Source organism: Leopardus geoffroyi, chromosome D1, assembly GCF_018350155.1.
Source record: "Leopardus geoffroyi isolate Oge1 chromosome D1, O.geoffroyi_Oge1_pat1.0, whole genome shotgun sequence".
Lineage (NCBI taxonomy): Eukaryota > Metazoa > Chordata > Mammalia > Carnivora > Felidae > Leopardus > Leopardus geoffroyi.
Window position 1 is genome coordinate 102,811,915 of NC_059329.1, and position 17,594 is coordinate 102,829,508.

A 17,594-nucleotide genomic window follows, 5' to 3' on the forward strand; every position below is an offset into this window, starting at 1 on the left:
ATTGCCATTGAAAGCCCATCCTTGACGCTCAGTACGCTCAGTACGAGAGAGGGGATCGTCCTCACGATGCTGTTCAATGTGAACTCCGTAAGGTGGATTTGAAGACCGCAGAGGGGAGATGCAAGGGTGGGGCTTCCTCCTCTAGACCTGGAAGCTTCACTGTGCTGCCTGGGAGCTGTGACTATACTCCTCCCTCTGGTCCTGGAGGTGCATCTGAGGTGGTCCCCTGGAGGCCTAGAACTCCCCTTTATCTAAACGAAGAGGAGAGAGCTTTTGAGCAGGGAGGACTAGAGTGTGGTGCGGTCCTGGTCAGCAAGCTCCCTCGGAAGAGAAGCTGGCAGAGATCAAATCCGGGGAAACAGTTTCATGTGAGTGTACCCCCAAACACTTGGGGTTGCTACCGGTCACTTCCAATTGAATGCCAAGCTCAAGGTGTCCCTTTAGCCGCTTCCATGGACCCCGCCTCCCCTCATGCGCCCCGAAACACTAAGATAAAAGGCAGTCTCTTCTGGGAAGGGTATGAGGAAGGAGGCCAGAGGAGGAAGGGAAAGAAAAGAAAGGGTTAGTATTGAGAAGGGAGGGAAGCTGTCTTGAAGATGCGAAGGGGCAGAGGGAGGCCAAGAGAGCTGAGTGGGCCGGGGCCTGGGAGAAGGGGCGAGGAGGCAGGGCCGGCATGCCTCTGCTGCGGGCCGGAGCTCTTTTCACATTGTGCTACTGTCTGCACCTACCACTAGCAGTGCAATGTTAAAAGGGCATTGGCCGTGTAGTGCTACCCAGCGCCGGCTGTCTCCTGTATCGACTCCCTCTCCCATCTGGGCACCAATCAGCTATCCTCCTGGTGAGAATTTGGGAAGCCTGTTAGCGGCACTAACCGCTCCCACGTCTGGAAGCACTTCCACGCGCTAGGCACGTCATTCTAATAACTTCCTGGCAAGTAACATCCCCGTTTTACAGATGAAAAAACTGAGGGCCAGGCAGGTTTAAGCAGTGTGGGCCATGGTTATACAGCTCTTACATTGCAGCGCCTAGCTATAACCCTGTCCTAAGTCTGACAGCTCACCCGTCTTCTTTGTAGACCTATCTGGAGAGATTGGAGTAGGTTCTGTCCGCGGGGAGGTTGCCTGAGCTGAGGGTTGGAAGGTTTTGATGCCACCTGCTGGTTGTAGGGGGGTATCTTCCAAAGCCTCAAACCTTTCAGAAGGAAGAGTTCCCAGACTCAGCCTGGGGTCGGAGGGTGCGTGGAGAAGGTTGGGAGAGTCACCGATAGGACCGAAGTGGACCTCCATGAGAAAAACTGGATGCACAGGAAAGGAGATAGGGCTGACCTGGAAGGACTGCTCGCCAGGGACAAGAACCTGTGTGCACCTTGCATTCTGCACCTGCAGCTCCTCCCCTGGCTCTTGGGGAATAAAAAGGATCCCTCATATCCACCTGTAGTTCCTCGCACAACCCTGCTGGGAAATAGAGTGTTTGGTCATGATGCTTATCCAGGGTACACCTGTCTGGGCATCCAAGGTTTGGGCAGCACTGCCCATGGCCTGACCTTGAGATTAAATAGGATCCCTGGAGCCAAGCCACAGAACGATTCCTTCTGGGGAGATGACAAAGAACTTGAGAACAATGGCTACACCATTTACTTCTCTGTTTCCCACAGTGCCTAGGAAATAAGTTGTGAAAGTAAGCAAAGGGGGGGGCAGTTTGGGGGAGCTTTAAGAAGGTAGCTCATTTGTGCCTGATTTTCAGGGTTAGTGCTCGGGGCTTGAGAAGAGAACCCTTCCTGAACTTTGGCACCAGAAGTAGGACTGAGGGTTTCTGGGTTTCTGGATCTCTAGGCATCACCAGGCACGCAGAAAGTGAGTGGCGGGACAGACGCCTCCGAGGCCTCGGAGGTGCTGGCCGTCAGTCCTTCAGGGCTTGTATCTGCCTTCTTCACGCACTTCTGTATCTGCCAGTTCTCCCTTTCTGCCCAAACAGCCTCTCCATTCTGACACTGACCGTATGGTATTTGGTAGTACAGTTAGGTTCTGTCCCTTAACTTTCTTCAGCATCTTAACGTTTCTGTTTGAGCCTCTTCTCTGGGCACAAAACAGCTGTTTGATGATGTCACTCCACTCTTAAGAATTTTTCAGTGTTTTCCCAATGCCCTTGGGATGAAATCTAGCTCCCCAAATGGTCTGTTTTTCTGGGGAAACTTCTATTCCCTCCTCCAATTAACTAAGCTCAAGCCTTGGCACACAGTTCTCTGTGTCTGAAATATGCCCCTCCCCACTTCCCCTGTGTCCACTCGATGTCTCTTCCACGTGCCTTCAGTCATCACTTCTGTGAAGTCTTCCTTGACTCCTCATATCTAGGCTGAGCCTCTGCTAGGAGCCCCTGAGCCTACTCCCCATCCCTGCTCAGAGCCCTTGTTCTGGAATCATCTGGTTACTATTTGTCCTCCCACTAGATCGAGAGCACCGCCCCCCCCCCCCCCACAGTCAGGCCACAGCTGCCCTGCTGTCCACTGCATCTCCAGTGCATGACACAATGCCTGGCAGGTAACAGGTGCTTTGCAAAGATCTGCAATATCAATGAACGAATCTGGATAACAAGCTAGCTTACAAAAGGTGATTTTTATGATGTGTACAGTCCTCCCTGCAGTTGTCAGTGACCCAACAACAATGGGAATTTCACATCACTGCCCCGAAAATGCACGTGGGTCACATGGTTGCACTGATGGCTGCCATCTTGAGCTGTTCAGTTCCACTTTGGATCAAGCTGCCTTGCTCGATCGATTTTCCTTTCAGCCTCGAGTGTGGCCATGAGCTGACCCAAACATTCCAAGTCCAGGCTGAAAGGCAATAGGACCCAAGAACACCCTTGTTCAGGGGTGAGCCTCTTCCAGGTGCCCAATCCTGGATCCAGGCAATACCTGATTCATTGTCAAGGGCTCTGGAAGAGGCGCTGTTTTGGTTGCCCCCTTTGGAAACACTGCTCACAAAAGCCCTCGCTTCACTAAGCAAACCTCACCTGAAGACCCATCCCCCTGGTGAGGGCTCAAGTGGGGTCTCGACACAGACAAAGCAATTGCTGCCCTCTAGTGGCCTAAAGGGACAGGTACTGGGGGAGTGTGACAGAATAGTATAAGTTAAGGTCTGTGCATGGGAAGCAAAGTCAAGAGGAGAGAGTGCCTCACGGTTGCTTTTCCCCTTTTTATTAAAAATAGACCCAAACACTTTATGTATCATACAAAAGTTTCGTTCGCTGGTGGCAGCCACGAGGAAGCCTGGCCCCGTGGCACTGATGTCCCACCTCCCCTCCAAGGGACTGGGTCCCAGGGAGCAGTGGCTGGGCCTCAGAATGCCCGTACGGACTGCTCGCTCTGGAAACGGCCAGTGGGGGGTGGGGGCTGTTCCAGCGGCAGCTTCTCCCACCCCACCCCGTGGCGAAAGTCACGTACTCGAAAGTGCCTCTTTAGTGCCAAGATAAACTAACAAGTGGAGTAAAATGGAAACCCCTGTGATTCTTTCATTTCCCAGGGCCTGGGATCTGGGATTTCTTTCCTTCCACCCCCAAATGCTTTCTCCTACAAACAGGGGTGGGAAACTTCACCCTCAGAGACTCCAGTGTGTCGCAGTGTCTGAGACCAAAATTTCTCTCCCAACTCGAGCCCCTTCTCACCTGCTATTCTGTGGGCTGGGATCTACCAGCCCCATGCCTCAAAACTTGTCCTCCGTTCACTCAAAAAGAGTTTGGGGCAGAAACGGGTCCTCCCTTGGTCCTCTGCCTGATCTCCGCCCTGCCCTCACCTCCATTTTCAGGATCTTAGGGCTAGAAGAACCCGCAACCATCCCCTTGGCTCTCCCTGACTGCTGCCCACTCCTGAGCCTTGAACACCCCTGGGGTACCCCAGACCCCTGTTCCAAAGGGGCCTGGGGGTGATGAGGTGGAGGCGGGGGAGAGGTGCCGGGAGCTGGGTTCCCCCCAGGGGTGGGGCAGTACTCATGCTGGTATGGACTGCTTGGCAGGGCCCGGGGACGGGTGCGGGGAGGGTGGGCATGCGGAGGAAGGGCACAGCCTGCCTGAGCCCCTCAGTCCCAGCCGTTGTCCTTCACCATGTGTGACATTTCAATGATGTACTTCCCCTCCTTGTACTTCTGGCTCGTCTCAAAAGCCTGCTCCTGGTGGAGGGGAAGCAGTGAAAGCAGGACAAAGCAGACCCCCTCCAGGACCTCCTACTACTGCTGTACTACCTCTGCCCCCCAAGAGCCCCCCCCCCAACCCAGCAACTAACTCCCTCTTGCCTCTGGGCGTCATGCAAAAACCTGGCCATGTGGGCATGGGGGGGGGGGCTTGGTTGTCCGCTTGAGAGGGTGGCCCTCTCTCCTGGGACTTACGTATTTCCAGCCCAGCGTGGTTTTGCAGCTCTCGCAGAAAATATCAGCTACCGAGTGGAGCCCCGTGAGCAGGAGGCGCTGTTCGGCTGGTCCACAGCCCACGTTGACCCTGTCTCAGGAAAGAGGAAGGACCCGGCACCAGTGGAGTTGTTCCATCAGTTCAGCCCCCAAACAGCCCAAAGGAACTGCCATCTGGAGAGCGCTGAGCCCTGCCCAACTGGAAGGCCTGCCGGCAGCAATCCACCCGTTCATGACTAGTGCCCGGGCCTTCCCTCTCCAGTTCTGCCCACATGCTCCACGGGAGAACTGCACACTGGGTCTCTGGCCCCCTTTGCCAAAGCAGAAGGCGCCAGGCCACCTGCGGATGGCTCACCTCCCTTTCCCACACTGGAAAGTCATTCAGACACGCGCGCACACACACATACACACAAAGAGAGAGGTAGACTCACACGGAGTTAAACAGGTAGGCTCGGCCATGGCTCCCTTGGAAAGACTGTGGAGACAGGACAGACGGTGACTGCTGGGGTGCCCTGGGCCCCACTGCCTGGGTCCCCCAGGGGCAAGGAAGAGGGCGGGTGGGCATTGTTGCCTCTCCGCCAGGTGAGTTTGGACAATCCTGGTGGGAGCCGGCAGGGCCGAGCGGCGGGCCCCCCCTGCTTGGCGTACCTTGGAAATAAGCTCATCGTGTTTGGCCAGGTGCGCACGGCAGTGGACGCAGCTGTAGGTGCGGTGGCAACGAGGCAGGTAGCTGCGGAACGTCTTGGCGGGGAGGCAGGCAGGGCCCGGGCCCGGGTCGCAGCTGGGCATGACGGGCTGGAGGACGATGCCCTGGCGGGCTGGAGGGGCTGGCGCCGTGCAGCCCCCACACAGTCGGTCGCAGGTGAAGCAGCGAAGCAGGTTGGCTAGAGCCGTGTTTCGGGGCAGGAGAAATGTGGGGGGGCTGCCCGGCCAGGGCCCCCCCAGACGTGAACCAGATAGAAATGGAAGTCACCTGGGAAGAGGGGAGAGTGCATCAGGAGAGCCCCTCCCGAGGGAACGGGGAAGATGGGCTCAGCCCTCCCCTGCCCCTACTTCCCCCATCACCATCGGTCCCTTGCCCCCCCCCCCCCCCCCCCCAGCAGCGTCCAGTCGCACTCTCTCCTCGGTCCCTGGATTCCCGCCTGCTCTGGCAGCTGTTCCAGGCCTCTGGTGCCACAGCCGGGAGGTGGTGTCTTTCCCTCCTGGGGCGGGAGCAGCCTCCACCATTTTCCACTGAGAGCAGCCTGCTGGTGCAAATGCTGCCATGGGAGCAACGTCATCTGCGAGTGCTCTCGCCTGGGTTTTGGCTCTTTGGTGAGGGTCTGCGTCCCACGTGCGCCGGAAGGCTCGGGTTCAGAGCCTCTTGCAAGTTGGGGAAGCCTGGCGGTTTTTCTTTTCTGTGGCCTCCATTTGCAACGCAATTGGTCCTTTGTAGGTGTCGCGTGGGAGAGAGGCCAGCAGGCGGGCAAGTACACACGCCCTGCTCGGCCCTTTCCTGGGCCTGGGGTCCTGCACTCCTGGAACTAGAACTTCATGGCTGTCTCCGTTGGTACTGCCAACCTCAGATGTGGCTGTTCGCCCGGTCCCGCACTTTGGTCCTCTCATTCCAGCTTTTCTCAGCTTCTGAGCCCCTTGGTCTGTCTGTACTGCTCTAACTGTTGCCTTAGCCTCAGTTAAAGACGTGGACATTCAGCCCGTGGAGAGACAGACCTGACAGCCGGAAGCCATGGGAAGTGGGGATCACTTCGGGGAGGGTGGCACTCCTGGGCTAGGTGATGTGCAGTGGGAGCAGAAGTGGGAGATTCTTATTTTCAAAACCTATGCTCTGGGGTATAAGGCAGAGAACGTTTCCACCTTTTCCCAGGGCCAGGGACGAACAGCAGTGACTCTTGTGGGTGACAGCGGATAAAATAATTGCTGGTTTCTGGTTAGGAATGGTGAGAAAGATATTGGTATCTGTCCAGACTCCAGTCCCAAAGTGACTGAGGGTACAAGAGGCAGAGGATAAGAAGGGAGGTGTCCTCTGTTGTCTCTGATAAGGCGTCTCCTTCATGGGGCCTTCAGGCCTGTTGTGGGTGATTTAGCTCAAGTCCAGTTCAGAGGTGCCAGCTCGGTGCTCTGGCAAGGCAAAGGCCACTAAGCAGAGCAGGGACAGTGTGGCTGCGAGTAGTCAGGGCAAAGAGGCTCTCATCATGTCCTCTGTGGTGGCCACTGGTGCCCCAGCCATTTTAGTGTTTCCTGGGGCCGCCAGGCAGCAGTCTCTCCACAGAACCCCCAACAGAGCCCATCTTCAGTTTGAGGTCCTTTCCCTGTGGCTGGGCCCCAGAAAGACACCTTGAGCTGAGTTCAGGGTGACATTGGGCTCTGGCCGCAGGAGTCTGGGCCCTCCTCACCAGCGTCCACTTCCCAGGTCTGCCTTCAAACTTTGCCTGAGTTCCCCTCTGCTGCTCTCTACCTAAGTGCACCTGTGAAGGGGCTGGCTGGGTCCCTGCTCTCTAGCTCCTTCCCCAGCCTATGTCACGCCTCCCTCCCTCTCTCTCCCCTGCTTCCCCATCAGGCCAAAGAGAGCCTGCACAGAAGGCCAGAGAATCACTCGCGGTGGGGGGGGGGGGGGGGGGGGGGAAGGGGGCTGGGAGGGGGAGATGGGTTCATTTCTTTCCCGGCTCAGATCACAGGGAGAAGCAAGTTGGGCAAATGATGGAAAAACAAAGGCAAGCTGAGTGTTAGGGAGAGGATATTCCCCCAAGTGAGCCTGGGCTGGACCGTGGGAGGTAGGGGAGAGGGAGGGCTGGTGGAGGGGGGGGGGGTTGGGCGGTGTACTGAGCAACCAGTGCTGACAGCAGAGGCGCCCAGGCAGAGGCTCGCGGAACCAGGTGCGAATCCTGTGCCTGGGGGAGTAAGGGGGGGGGCGGATGCAACACCTGCTCACAATGGATTTTCTCATCTCCTCCGAGGTTTCATCCCCCACCCCCCCGGGCTGGCGTTCTCGGTATGGTATGGTCCAAATAATCAGCAGCGCAGCCAGCTCCCCGGTCGGGCTTTGGGGGTCTGCATCAGCAGCAAAACAATAAACAGTGAGGCCTGATGCAGCAGCCGAAGTTGCCGGGAAATCTAAGTGCGGAACCGTCAGAGCTCGGAGAGGGAGAGAGGAGCAGAGGCAGCGGGGAGGGGGAAGGGAGGACAAAGGGTGGATGAATAATGCTTTTGCGATGGGGAGAAAGCAACACGCAGCAGGAGGAGGAAATTTGCAAAGGGGAAAAAAATTCATTTGGAGAAGGGCTGCCCCCTCACCTTGAGGTCTGCTCCAGAGATCTCCGTCTATCTCTCTCTCTCTCAATCTCTCAATCTCTCTGCTCACTCTTCTCTCTTCTCTTTCCGCTCCTTCAATTGGGAAGGGGATGGGGGCGGGGGAGAGTAGTTAGGGGCTCGAGACTGGGGCTGCCAAGCTGGCCAGCTGCTGGGGGGCCAGAGGTTGTCTCTCGTCTGTACCTCGGTCTGTGGGTGAATGTAGCTGTGTGTTGTGGAACTGCATCATAACACTGTGAGTCATCCGTCCCCCCACCCCCTCACCTCCCACGTCAGAGCAGGGCTGGGAGACACAGGAGGCGGGTCGGGAGGAAGGGAGGGGGCAGGCGGCGAGGGATGGGGCTAGGGGAGGGAGCAGAGGGCCAGGGTGGCCAGGGGGGCGCAGGAGCAAAGGCTGGTTGCCGAGGAGGAAGGCAGTGTGGCCAAGGAGACAGAAGGAACCTGGAGGAAGGACAGGGCTGGCCAGGATGGAGTATGGGTGGCAGGGCTGGAGGAAAGGAGGTGGCCAGGCGGTGACAGTGAGAGACGGATGCAGAGAGGCGTGTGCACACACATCCAAGATGATATATTTCCCATCTCAGCTCCGATGCCAGCCCTGACGCAGGGAAAAGAGAGACATATTAATTGTCACATAGGGCAAACTGTGCCCCCAAGCTTGTACCGGACACTTCCAAGCCTCAGCTTAATGTCCCCGAAAGGGTCACAGATGAAATTGGACATCTCACAAGCAGGAACCTCTGCTCAGCTACCTCCAAGCTACTTGTGCTTTCTGGACAGAAACACCCACATTACATAAGGTTCTCTAACGGGCTGTAAACTTTCTGAGAAGCGTCCTCTGGGAAACTCCTCTCTGCATCCCAGGACTGCAGTGCCTAGCGCAGAGCCCCGCATCCAGAAGACGATCAGAAAACAGCGGCTGAGTTGCATCTTCAGACGTGGTCCGAGTGTCTGGCTTGGGTCTCAGAGAGATCTGAGTTTGAATCCAGCTCTGCCAATATGCTCACGAGGAACCACTGGGCGAGTTGCTGATCCTGTTTGTCCTTCAGTTTTCCTCTTCTGCTTAATGAAGCTTGTGACATTTACCCCATGGAGAGGTGAAATAAGGTGAAGTAACCTGTAAACACCTAAAAAGTGCCTGGCACGCTATAAATATAAATATAAATATAAATATAAATATAAATATAAATATAAATATAAATAACAGCAGCTACTATTATTTCAAAAATAGTGTGCTCAACTTAATATCCTTAAACCCAGAGAGGATTTACTCTTAAATTCTGAGATCTCAAGAGACGCATACCAACTTGATATGTTAGGAAGAACTTCTATCTCTCAGTGCTATTTTTTCTATCAGCTTCCAAGTATTTTTCATTTGACTCAGATTCTATTTTTCATGTAGTGCTGTCCTGTGCATATCTTTAAAGTATGTGGGCACAGAACACATTCTCTAAGATGAAAAACTCCAACTTCTAACAGAGGCTACCATCTAGAAAATGAAGTGTGACAAGAAAAGAAAGAAAGAAAGAAAGAAAGAAAGAAAGAAAGAAAGAAAGAAAGAAAGAAAAAAAGAAAAAGAAAGAAAATGAAGTGTGACAAAGATAGGGACTTAGAAAGGACAGCTTGTGGGTGGTTTGTCTTTTCACATGCAAGGAAGGAAAGAGTAGGGAGATGTGGGTAATGGGAGGCCTTGCTAGCTGGGTATGAAAAAATACAAGGAATTGTGAATATTTAATCAGGGAAGATTCTGGAGTTTGAGGTAAATTGTGAAAACACAGTGCAGGTGCCGTGAGTGATATCACCAGAGGTTTGGAAGTGAGAGAGAGGACTGGGTAAAGGAAGAAGTGTTTCTGTCTGGGCAGCAGATGAGAAAGGAAAGGTAAGTGGAGGGAGGCATTTGAGGAACCATTCTTGCAGGGAAACGACGGAAGTGGGGAAAGGGTAGGTGAGTAGCTCTTAGGGCAAGGATTGAGAGCTTGGAAGCAAAAAGGGATACCAATGAATTTAACTCAGGAAGAAAATGATCAAAGATTCAGCTGGAGAGGAGAATAAAAAAGACACATGAGGACCATATTGTTGGGGGTGCAGATGACAAGGGCTCTTGGTGGAAGTTAAAAAGCGAGGAGAGCTTAGGCAAGCATGGATGCTCTATATGTTGTGCCGTCACTTTGTTTAAGAAGTGAAACAGTCCAAAGGAGGAGAGGGGTTTCTTTGCGTGAAATTCAGCTTGAGATGGCTATACAGTATCCAAATAAAGATGTCCTTCAGATATTTGGGAGAAATTGCCTCAAGGGAGAGAGTGTGGAGGCAAAGAAACAGATCTGGGAGGTAGACTGCAGGGAAACAGGAGAGGCTGTGCTCATTCTGGGAGAAAAATTGGCAAATAGAATCCTGGAACTGAATTTTTGAAGGACGGTGAAAGATCATGGGATATTTAACAGGTCACCAGAGAATGCATGCCGTGGTGAATGAATGAATGAAAGCAAACCATTAAAGAAAAAGCTGTGAGCAGTGAGGATGGCACTCCCACGCAAATGATTGCTAGGGTAGGGCCACTGTGTAAAAGGCAACCCAGAAAATCACCCCAGGTTTCTGGACCCGGATTAACCGTGGTAACCGGACTGAAGAAAGTACTCATCTGTAAAGCGGGGATGACAATTTCAGTATATTCACAGGATTCTTGTGAGGATTAAATGAATTTACGCCTGTCAAGCCCCTTGAATAGTACCTAGCATCTAACACTATGTGTTGCCTATTATAATAGCAAACTCCCAAATCCTGGGTTTGAGTCCTAGCTTGAGCAAGTCCCTTCACCTACCTTAGTCTCCTCTCTCGTCTGAAAGTGGAGATAATAAAACGGACTTTACAGGGTAGCTGTGAAAGAAGATAGTGAAAAGGGCTTTGAAAAATATTTAAACTACTGTACAAATGGATGGCATTATTCGTGCTCCCCCTCCTCAACCTATAATAAAAACTTAAAAAGCTATAATCAAATGCTGTGTTACAGTGTGCTTAGTACTTTACATGTATCATCCCATTCAATCTTTAAAAACAACTTTAAGAGGTTGAGTACAGTTATTATCCCTATTTTAGACAAGAAACTGGGTCTCAGAGTTTGAGCCTGATCTGCCCAAAGTCACGCAGTGAGAAAGTGGCATAGCAGAGCACAAGATTCCAAAGCCCAAGCTCGTGAGAATTACAGACCGTGGCCCAACCTGTTGCCTGCGGGGTAAACGGTTGGCCTGGTATAACTGACGGGGATTCAGGGAGGGAAAGGAGTCCCCAACAGAACTCCCCACTCGATAGGAGAGACGTTGTTGGGTAATGACTGACCTAGAGAGTAGCTGGAAGAAATTCTTGGGTTGTTATTCTTTTATTAAAACAAACAAACAAAAAATCTTAATGCCCTCTAGGTGCCACGCACTGTGTCAGGTAGGGGATGACAGCCCAGGCTGGCCTCGGACAAGCTGTTCTCCTTCGCTTTCCTTACTCTCAGATTTCCTCGTGTTCCACGTGGGGTTTTGCGCATTTTCTCACATCCTGGCTTGTGGTCCCGGCAAGCAGACGGTCGTGGGACCCAGATGGTGAGGCTACCCCCGCTTCCCGCCGCCCTTCTCCTTTCCCGGTTGCAGGTGAGCGGGCACACTGGGGCGACAATCCGCAGCAGCCGCGCCTCGGCAACCATTGGCTCCTCGGCGGGTCCCCGCCCCGCGCGGGGCGTAACCGCCACGCCTCCTACCCCCCGGCGCGCCGCCTTCGCAAACAATACGGGCCACCGCCCCTCCCACCTTCGGCGTCACGATCAAAACAATCCTTTAACTACAACTCCCAGAAGGCCGAGCGGCAGCGCGAGCTCAATAGTTCGAGGCCGTTCCCGCACAACTACATATCCCAAGGGACATCGCGCGACCGCGGCTCCTCCATTGCGCAAGTGCGGAACCGCTTTTGTTTCCGGCGTGGAACTGGGCGAGCGTGGCGTGTAGTTGGGTTTAGGTCCGGCCGGGAGCTCGTCGTTTTACCGGTTTGGGTTCGTGGCTTGTGCAGGTGAGACGATAAGCTCAGGAATGCAACCGTCGCCCCTTAGAGCCTGGACAGACTTCGGCGTCTGGGAGTGCCGGGACAGATGCTGGACTTAGAGCTGCGGCTCGGGATCGGAAATCATTCTTCATTACTTCTCGGCGTTTTCTAGTTTACGGAGTAATTTTTTCCCTCCAACAGTCCCCAGCACAACACTTTGTGAGAGGAAGTGTAAGTGACTCCAGGTGACAGCTGAGGAGAAGGTTAGGTGATTTGTCTAAAGACACTACCTAGTAGTTGCTGAGCGGGACCTTAATGCTGTTTCCAAGTGCAAACTCCATATTCTCTGCTTTGCATCCAGATTGCAGACGCCCTTTCTTGTTGAATAAGAGGGAATCAGTTGCCCTCTTAAGTCGAGTATCCCGAGAGTGACGAAAGGAGCAATGGAGGTGATATAATCAAGTCTTAGGTCAATCTGTAGATACAGTTTTCTTATGTCTGAGTCATTTATTTACTCGGTGTACTTATGAGGTGCCTACCGGTTGTCCAGTCCTGTTCTAGATACTAGAGATACAGCAGCAAACCAGACTGCCCAACCCTTACGTTCCAGTGGGGGTAGACAGACAATAAATGTATAGTGAGACAGGTGGTGATCACAGATAAGGAGAAAAATAAAGCAGGTAAGGAGAGGTATCCATTGGAGGATTTTGAACAGTGTCCTAACTTCTGTTTAGATCTGATAATTAATTTGTGTTCTAGGCTCAGCAGCTACACAGAAAAGATGGGAGAGGAGGCCAGTGATGACAAGAAGCCAACAACTAAATTTGAACTAGAGCGAGAAACAGAACTTCGCTTTGAGGTGGAGGCATCTCAGTCAGTTCAGTTGGAGCTGCTGGCTGGGATGGCAGAAATCTTCGGCACAGAGCTGACCCGAAACAAGAAATTCACTTTTGATGCCGGTGCCAAGGTGGCTGTTTTCACTTGGCATGGCTGTTCTGTACAGCTGAGTGGCCGCACCGAGGTGGCTTATGTCTCCAAGGACACTCCTATGTTACTTTATCTCAACACTCACACAGCCTTGGAGCAGATGCGGAGGCAGGCGGAGAAGGAAGAAGAGCGAGGCCCCCGGGTGATGGTAGTGGGCCCCACTGATGTGGGCAAGTCCACAGTGTGCCGTCTACTGCTCAACTACGCAGTGCGTTTGGGCCGCCGTCCTACTTACGTGGAGCTGGATGTGGGTCAGGGCTCTGTTTCCATCCCTGGTACCATGGGGGCCCTCTACATTGAGCGGCCGGCAGATGTTGAAGAGGGATTCTCTATCCAGGCCCCTCTGGTGTATCATTTTGGCTCCACCACTCCTGGCACCAACATCAAGCTTTATAATAAGGTCAGAGCCGGCGCCAAGGGGGGATGGAGGGAAGGGCTGCTATCAGGATAGGAAGCTGTGCAAAAAGTGTGCTAATTAAAACCGTCTGTGGCCATTTCTTTGCTCCCTCTCAGCTGGTATTACTTCCAGATGATTTTGGGAAAGACCGTTTCAGATATAAGTCAACCTCAGATTGTTAAACGAGTCTGTGGACCCGTTGTTAAGTAATTAACTCAATCTCTACTTAGGACACGAAACAATAAACAGAAGAAACAACATAAAAACGAAATCCATGTTAATGAGGTTAAAACCACAGCCATTAAGAATGTCATCTTCTCTTGTACCTAATAACCACTTATTCTACATAGCTATGAGTTTGCTAGTTTTGTGTCTCTTTTCCTCACCTTCGTGCTTTCTTCTGCAGATTACTTCTCGTTTAGCGGATGTGTTCAATCAAAGATGTGAAGTGAACCGAAGGGCCTCTGTGAGTGGCTGTGTCATTAATACCTGTGGCTGGGTCAAGGGCTCTGGTTACCAGGCCCTGGTGCACGCTGCCTCAGCCTTTGAGGTAGATGTGGTTGTGGTTCTGGATCAAGAACGACTGTACAATGAACTAAAACGGGACCTGCCTCACTTTGTACGCACTGTGCTGCTCCCTAAATCCGGGGGTGTGGTTGAACGCTCCAAAGACTTCCGGCGGGAATGTAGGGATGAGCGTATCCGTGAGTATTTCTATGGATTCCGGGGCTGTTTCTATCCCCATGCCTTCAATGTCAAATTTTCAGATGTGAAAATCTACAAAGTTGGGGCACCCACCATTCCAGACTCCTGTTTGCCTTTGGGCATGTCTCAGGAGGACAATCAGCTCAAGCTAGTACCTGTCACGCCTGGCCGCGATATGGTACACCACCTCCTGAGTGTTAGCACTGCTGAGGGCACAGAGGAGAACCTTTCTGAGACAAGTGTCGCTGGCTTCATCGTGGTGACCAGCGTGGACCTGGAGCATCAGGTGTTTACTGTTCTCTCTCCAGCCCCCCGCCCACTGCCTAAGAACTTCCTTCTCATCATGGATATCAGGTTCATGGATCTTAAGTAGAGATTAGCAGGAAGCCTTGCTGCCTGGGACGTAGAGGTCTTCTGGTCATCACCAAAGGCAGACGGGCTGAGGTATGAGAATCTGTTGAGGCCATGCGGGCCAGTAAATAGTGAACTAGTAGAAAGCATATTTCTACCTCTTGAAACAGTTGGTGGTAACCTAACTCTTCTAATCTTGAGCCAAATGGAAAACTAGGAGAATATAATTGGTTTCTTGGATCACCTAAGGTGCCACTTTGAATTCTCTGAGGCCCTGGAGAGTCCCATTTCTGCCACTGTCCACTTGGTGGACTAATTTTTAGGAGGAATTTTTTTTACTATTACTGCTTTATATTCTGTATATAGTACTTGTTATCTCATTTATCCAGGATGAAAGATTGAATCAGGAGGCCTCTTTCAAGTTTAAACTTGGAAAATTTTAATAAATACTTTTGCCGAATCACGGAAGTTGGTATAATTTTTAAAAATTTTGTTTTTTCCCCTAAGCACTATGGAAACATCACTGGAACGAATTACTGCTAAACTCTTAGAGGAGAGGAAAGCCAAGAGCCCACTTGTGAACCAAGCAAGTGAATTTTTATAATGGTTCTCCTTCCCTTCCCTTCCCTTCCCTTCCCTCATAGGTAAATAGATGCTAAATCTGTTGTCCATGCTGGTTTACTATGACGAGCTGAAGCGGCTGGTGATAAAGTCGGATTGAGATTTCTAGCCTGATCGTTTTCCAGACGTAGCTCATTTGCTGTCTCGGCTGCAGTTGTCTTTCCTATTGTCTGTCCGGTTGGGAACTGGGTCCTAGGTCCAACTGTAAATTCAGCTTTTTCAGGTGGTAAGAAGCTGGGAAAGCCCATTCTCTTTGGATTTTTTGCGGATTATTTGTGTTCCTAGTTTAGATTGGATTGAGTAAATATGTGATGCCCTTCTTTCCTTCTTTCGACAAGATCTTTATTGAGTATCTGTTATTTGCTATTGTAGATGGGGAACAACATAGACAAAGTCTTACAGAGCTTACATAGAATGAAAAACAAAAACAGTAAGTGCTATGCAGAGACTGAAAATTGGGTGATCTGAGACACAGTGACTAGGACAGTGCTTTAGACTGGGTGGTCAGGACAGGCCTCCCCTGAGCACGTTTGGCGTTAAGACCTAAATGGCTAGGTGAGACTGGGACAAAATCTTCCTGGGGGAGGAAACCCTGCAAAACGCTAAGAAAGGAAAAAATTTGACGTGTTTGATGAAGGGAGAGGCTGGTGTATCAAGGGAAGCTTGGTAAAAATTGAGGCTGGAGGGGGCAGCAGAGACCAGATAATGTAAGGCTTTTGTAATCCAAGAGCAGTGGCAAATGATGGGAGAGGGGTGGTGTCTTAGTTCCTTCAGGCTGCTGTAACAACATGCCACAGACTAGATAGCCTATAAACATCAGATATTTCTCACAGTTCTGGAGGCAGGAAAGTCCAAGGTCAGGGCACCAGCAAGGTCCTGTTGTGATGATGGCTCACTTTGGGGTTGCAGACTGCCTAATTCTAGCTATGTCCTCACATTGTAGAGGGCCAGGGATATGCTGTGGAGCCTCTTTTACAAAGGCACTAATCCCATTCACGAAGCATGATCTAAGCATTTCTCAAGGCCCTATCTCCTAATACCATCATTTTGGGGGCTTATTATTTCAACATATGAATTCTGGGGGGACATAAACACTTAGACTAAAGCAGGTGGTTAAACAGAGGAATGGTCTGATTTTGAAAAGATCGTTGCTCTGTGGATAATGGAAAGAGTTAGGATCAAGGATACAAGTTAGACTTGGGTAGTTTCAGTGTGAGAATTGATAGGGGATTAGACTAGCAGAGGTGGAATTGGTGAGTAGATTGCCTTGGGATATTTTGGAGGTAAGGTACGGCTTGGCTGATGGAAGTGGTGGAGAAAAGAAGGTGGAATCAAAGCTGATTTCTGTATTTCTTACTTGAGTAGCTAGATTGGATAGGAGATTGGGGAAATTCATGGAAGGAGGAGAGAATATCAAGAGTCCTACTTTAGCAATATTAAGTGTCAGCTGTCTACTAGTCATCCATATGGAGATGCTGTGCGGACAGGTAGAAAAAAGAGAATCTGGAAGGTTTGGGAAAGTTAGGGCTGAAGGTTTATGGGAGCTGTTGGCTTGTAGAAGGCTTTTAAGGCAGTAGTATTGGATAAAATTCTTTAGGAACTGTATAAATGGAAATCAGAAGATAGAGATGGACTTTCAGGCCACCCAAACACAAGAGGCAAAGTATAACGGGAGCTAGCAAAGGAGACTTGGCTATGGATCTGAAAGCATGGAGGTCAGTATTGACCTTATGAGTGTAGTTTTGGAATGGTGGAGATAAAAGTCCTATAGAAATATATATATTATTGAAAAAAATAATATGAACTGAAGAAGTAAAGATAACATCTACAGACCACTCTTTCAAGAAGCTTTGCTAAGAGGGGGCTGGATGTAGGATTAAGGGAGGGTTTGTTAGTTTTTTTTTAGATAGGGTGACACAGCATATCAACAGACTAGAGGGAGAGAATTTAATGATTGGTATGGGAATCTTCTTGACACCATTGTATTTTTTTCTGTGTTTCAAATACAAGGTCAAAGGAGAAATTCAGAAGAAAATGCAGGAGTGAAGGGGGAGAGATCCAGAGCACAAGGGGAGAAAGTGCTTTAACATAAGCAGAGACCTCTCACAAGGACAGGTGGGAAGGCAGCAGGATTTAAACATAAAGAGGGTGGGGTGCTTGGCTGGCTCAGTCAGAAGAACATGTGACTCTTGATCTCAGGGTCGTGAGTTCAAGCCTAAGGTTGGGTATAGAGATTACTACAAAAATAAGAGATCGTTGGTGGTTTTGGTACTGAAAGGGCATTCGTCTCTGTGCCTAAATCCAAGGGTAGCAGTTTGTTTTTGTCTGTTTTTTTTTTTTTTTTAAAGTTTATTTGTTTTGAGAGAGAGTGTGGGAGGAGCAGAGAGAGAGAGGGAGAGAAAGAATCCCAAGCAGGCGCCGCACTTTCAGTGAAGAGCCCGATGTAGGGCTCCATCTCACTAACCAAGTGAGATCACAACCTGAGCCAAAACCAAGAGTCTGAGACTTAACTAACTGAGCCACCCAAGCGCCCCTGCCTGTTTACCAGTAAGTTGGAGTAAAATTGACCTTGTAGTTTGCCATCTATCAGCATGAGAAGATGTAAAGGACTGGAAAACTATACATTAGACAAAAACTATAAGGTGTTATGTGATCTACATAGCAAATTAATTTATTTGAAGTTTGGGTGGTGTGGATACCTCATTGTTTTAGCCTAGATTTTACTGTGCAGTAGTTTTCAGAAGCGGCTGGTACTTTAAACCTTATGCTCTATTAAACATCCTTTCCAGGAAATATCTTGCATGATCCTAAAACAAACG

At 50.8% G+C, this 17,594-nt stretch overlaps 2 protein-coding genes across 6 annotated transcripts; one reads left to right on the plus strand and one right to left on the minus strand.

Moving 5' to 3' along the window:
• Positions 1–2,593: 2,593 nt before the first annotated feature.
• On the minus strand, positions 2,594–8,013 carry YPEL4 (yippee like 4). 2 transcript variants are annotated; one of them, XM_045485282.1, is made up of 5 exons: positions 7,686–8,013; positions 5,043–5,367; positions 4,826–4,869; positions 4,377–4,485; positions 2,594–4,160 (listed from the first exon to the last, which is right to left on the minus strand). In XM_045485282.1, the coding sequence occupies exons 2-5, from the start codon at positions 5,181–5,183 to the stop codon at positions 4,071–4,073; spliced, it is 384 nt and encodes a 127-aa protein (XP_045341238.1). In that variant the 5' UTR covers positions 5,184–5,367; positions 7,686–8,013; the 3' UTR covers positions 2,594–4,070. The 2 variants fall into 2 exon arrangements, with proteins under 2 accessions (XP_045341238.1, XP_045341239.1); XM_045485283.1 differs by lacking the exon at positions 7,686–8,013 and adding an exon at positions 5,511–5,976.
• Positions 8,014–11,591: 3,578 nt separating this feature from the next.
• Positions 11,592–14,611, plus strand: CLP1 (cleavage factor polyribonucleotide kinase subunit 1). Of its 4 annotated transcripts, XM_045485286.1 has the most exons (4): positions 11,661–11,741; positions 12,265–12,394; positions 12,474–13,101; positions 13,505–14,611. In XM_045485286.1, exons 3-4 carry the CDS (start codon positions 12,496–12,498, stop codon positions 14,174–14,176), a joined length of 1,278 nt encoding a protein of 425 aa, XP_045341242.1. In that variant the 5' UTR covers positions 11,661–11,741; positions 12,265–12,394; positions 12,474–12,495; the 3' UTR covers positions 14,177–14,611. The 4 variants fall into 4 exon arrangements, with proteins under 4 accessions (XP_045341240.1, XP_045341241.1, XP_045341243.1 ...); XM_045485284.1 differs by lacking the exon at positions 12,265–12,394 and having other exon boundaries at positions 11,592–11,741; XM_045485285.1 differs by having other exon boundaries at positions 11,637–12,394.
• Positions 14,612–17,594: the final 2,983 nt, after the last annotated feature.

Bases quoted from the DNA above. Each gene is read 5' to 3' on its own strand.
- YPEL4 (XM_045485282.1), bottom strand. From the start codon at position 5,183: ATGCCCAGCTGCGACCCGGGCCCGGGCCCTGCCTGCCTCCCCGCCAAG. The intron at 4,870-5,042 runs GTACGCCAAGCA...CTGTCTCCACAG, and splicing joins ACGATGAGCTTATTTCCAAG to TCTTTCCAAGGGAGCCATGG. The intron at 4,161-4,376 runs GTAAGTCCCAGG...CCCCTCCACCAG, and splicing joins CCACGCTGGGCTGGAAATAC to GAGCAGGCTTTTGAGACGAG.
- CLP1 (XM_045485284.1), top strand. From the start codon at position 12,496: ATGGGAGAGGAGGCCAGTGATGACAAGAAGCCAACAACTAAATTTGAA. The intron at 13,102-13,504 runs GTCAGAGCCGGC...TTTCTTCTGCAG, and splicing joins ACATCAAGCTTTATAATAAG to ATTACTTCTCGTTTAGCGGA.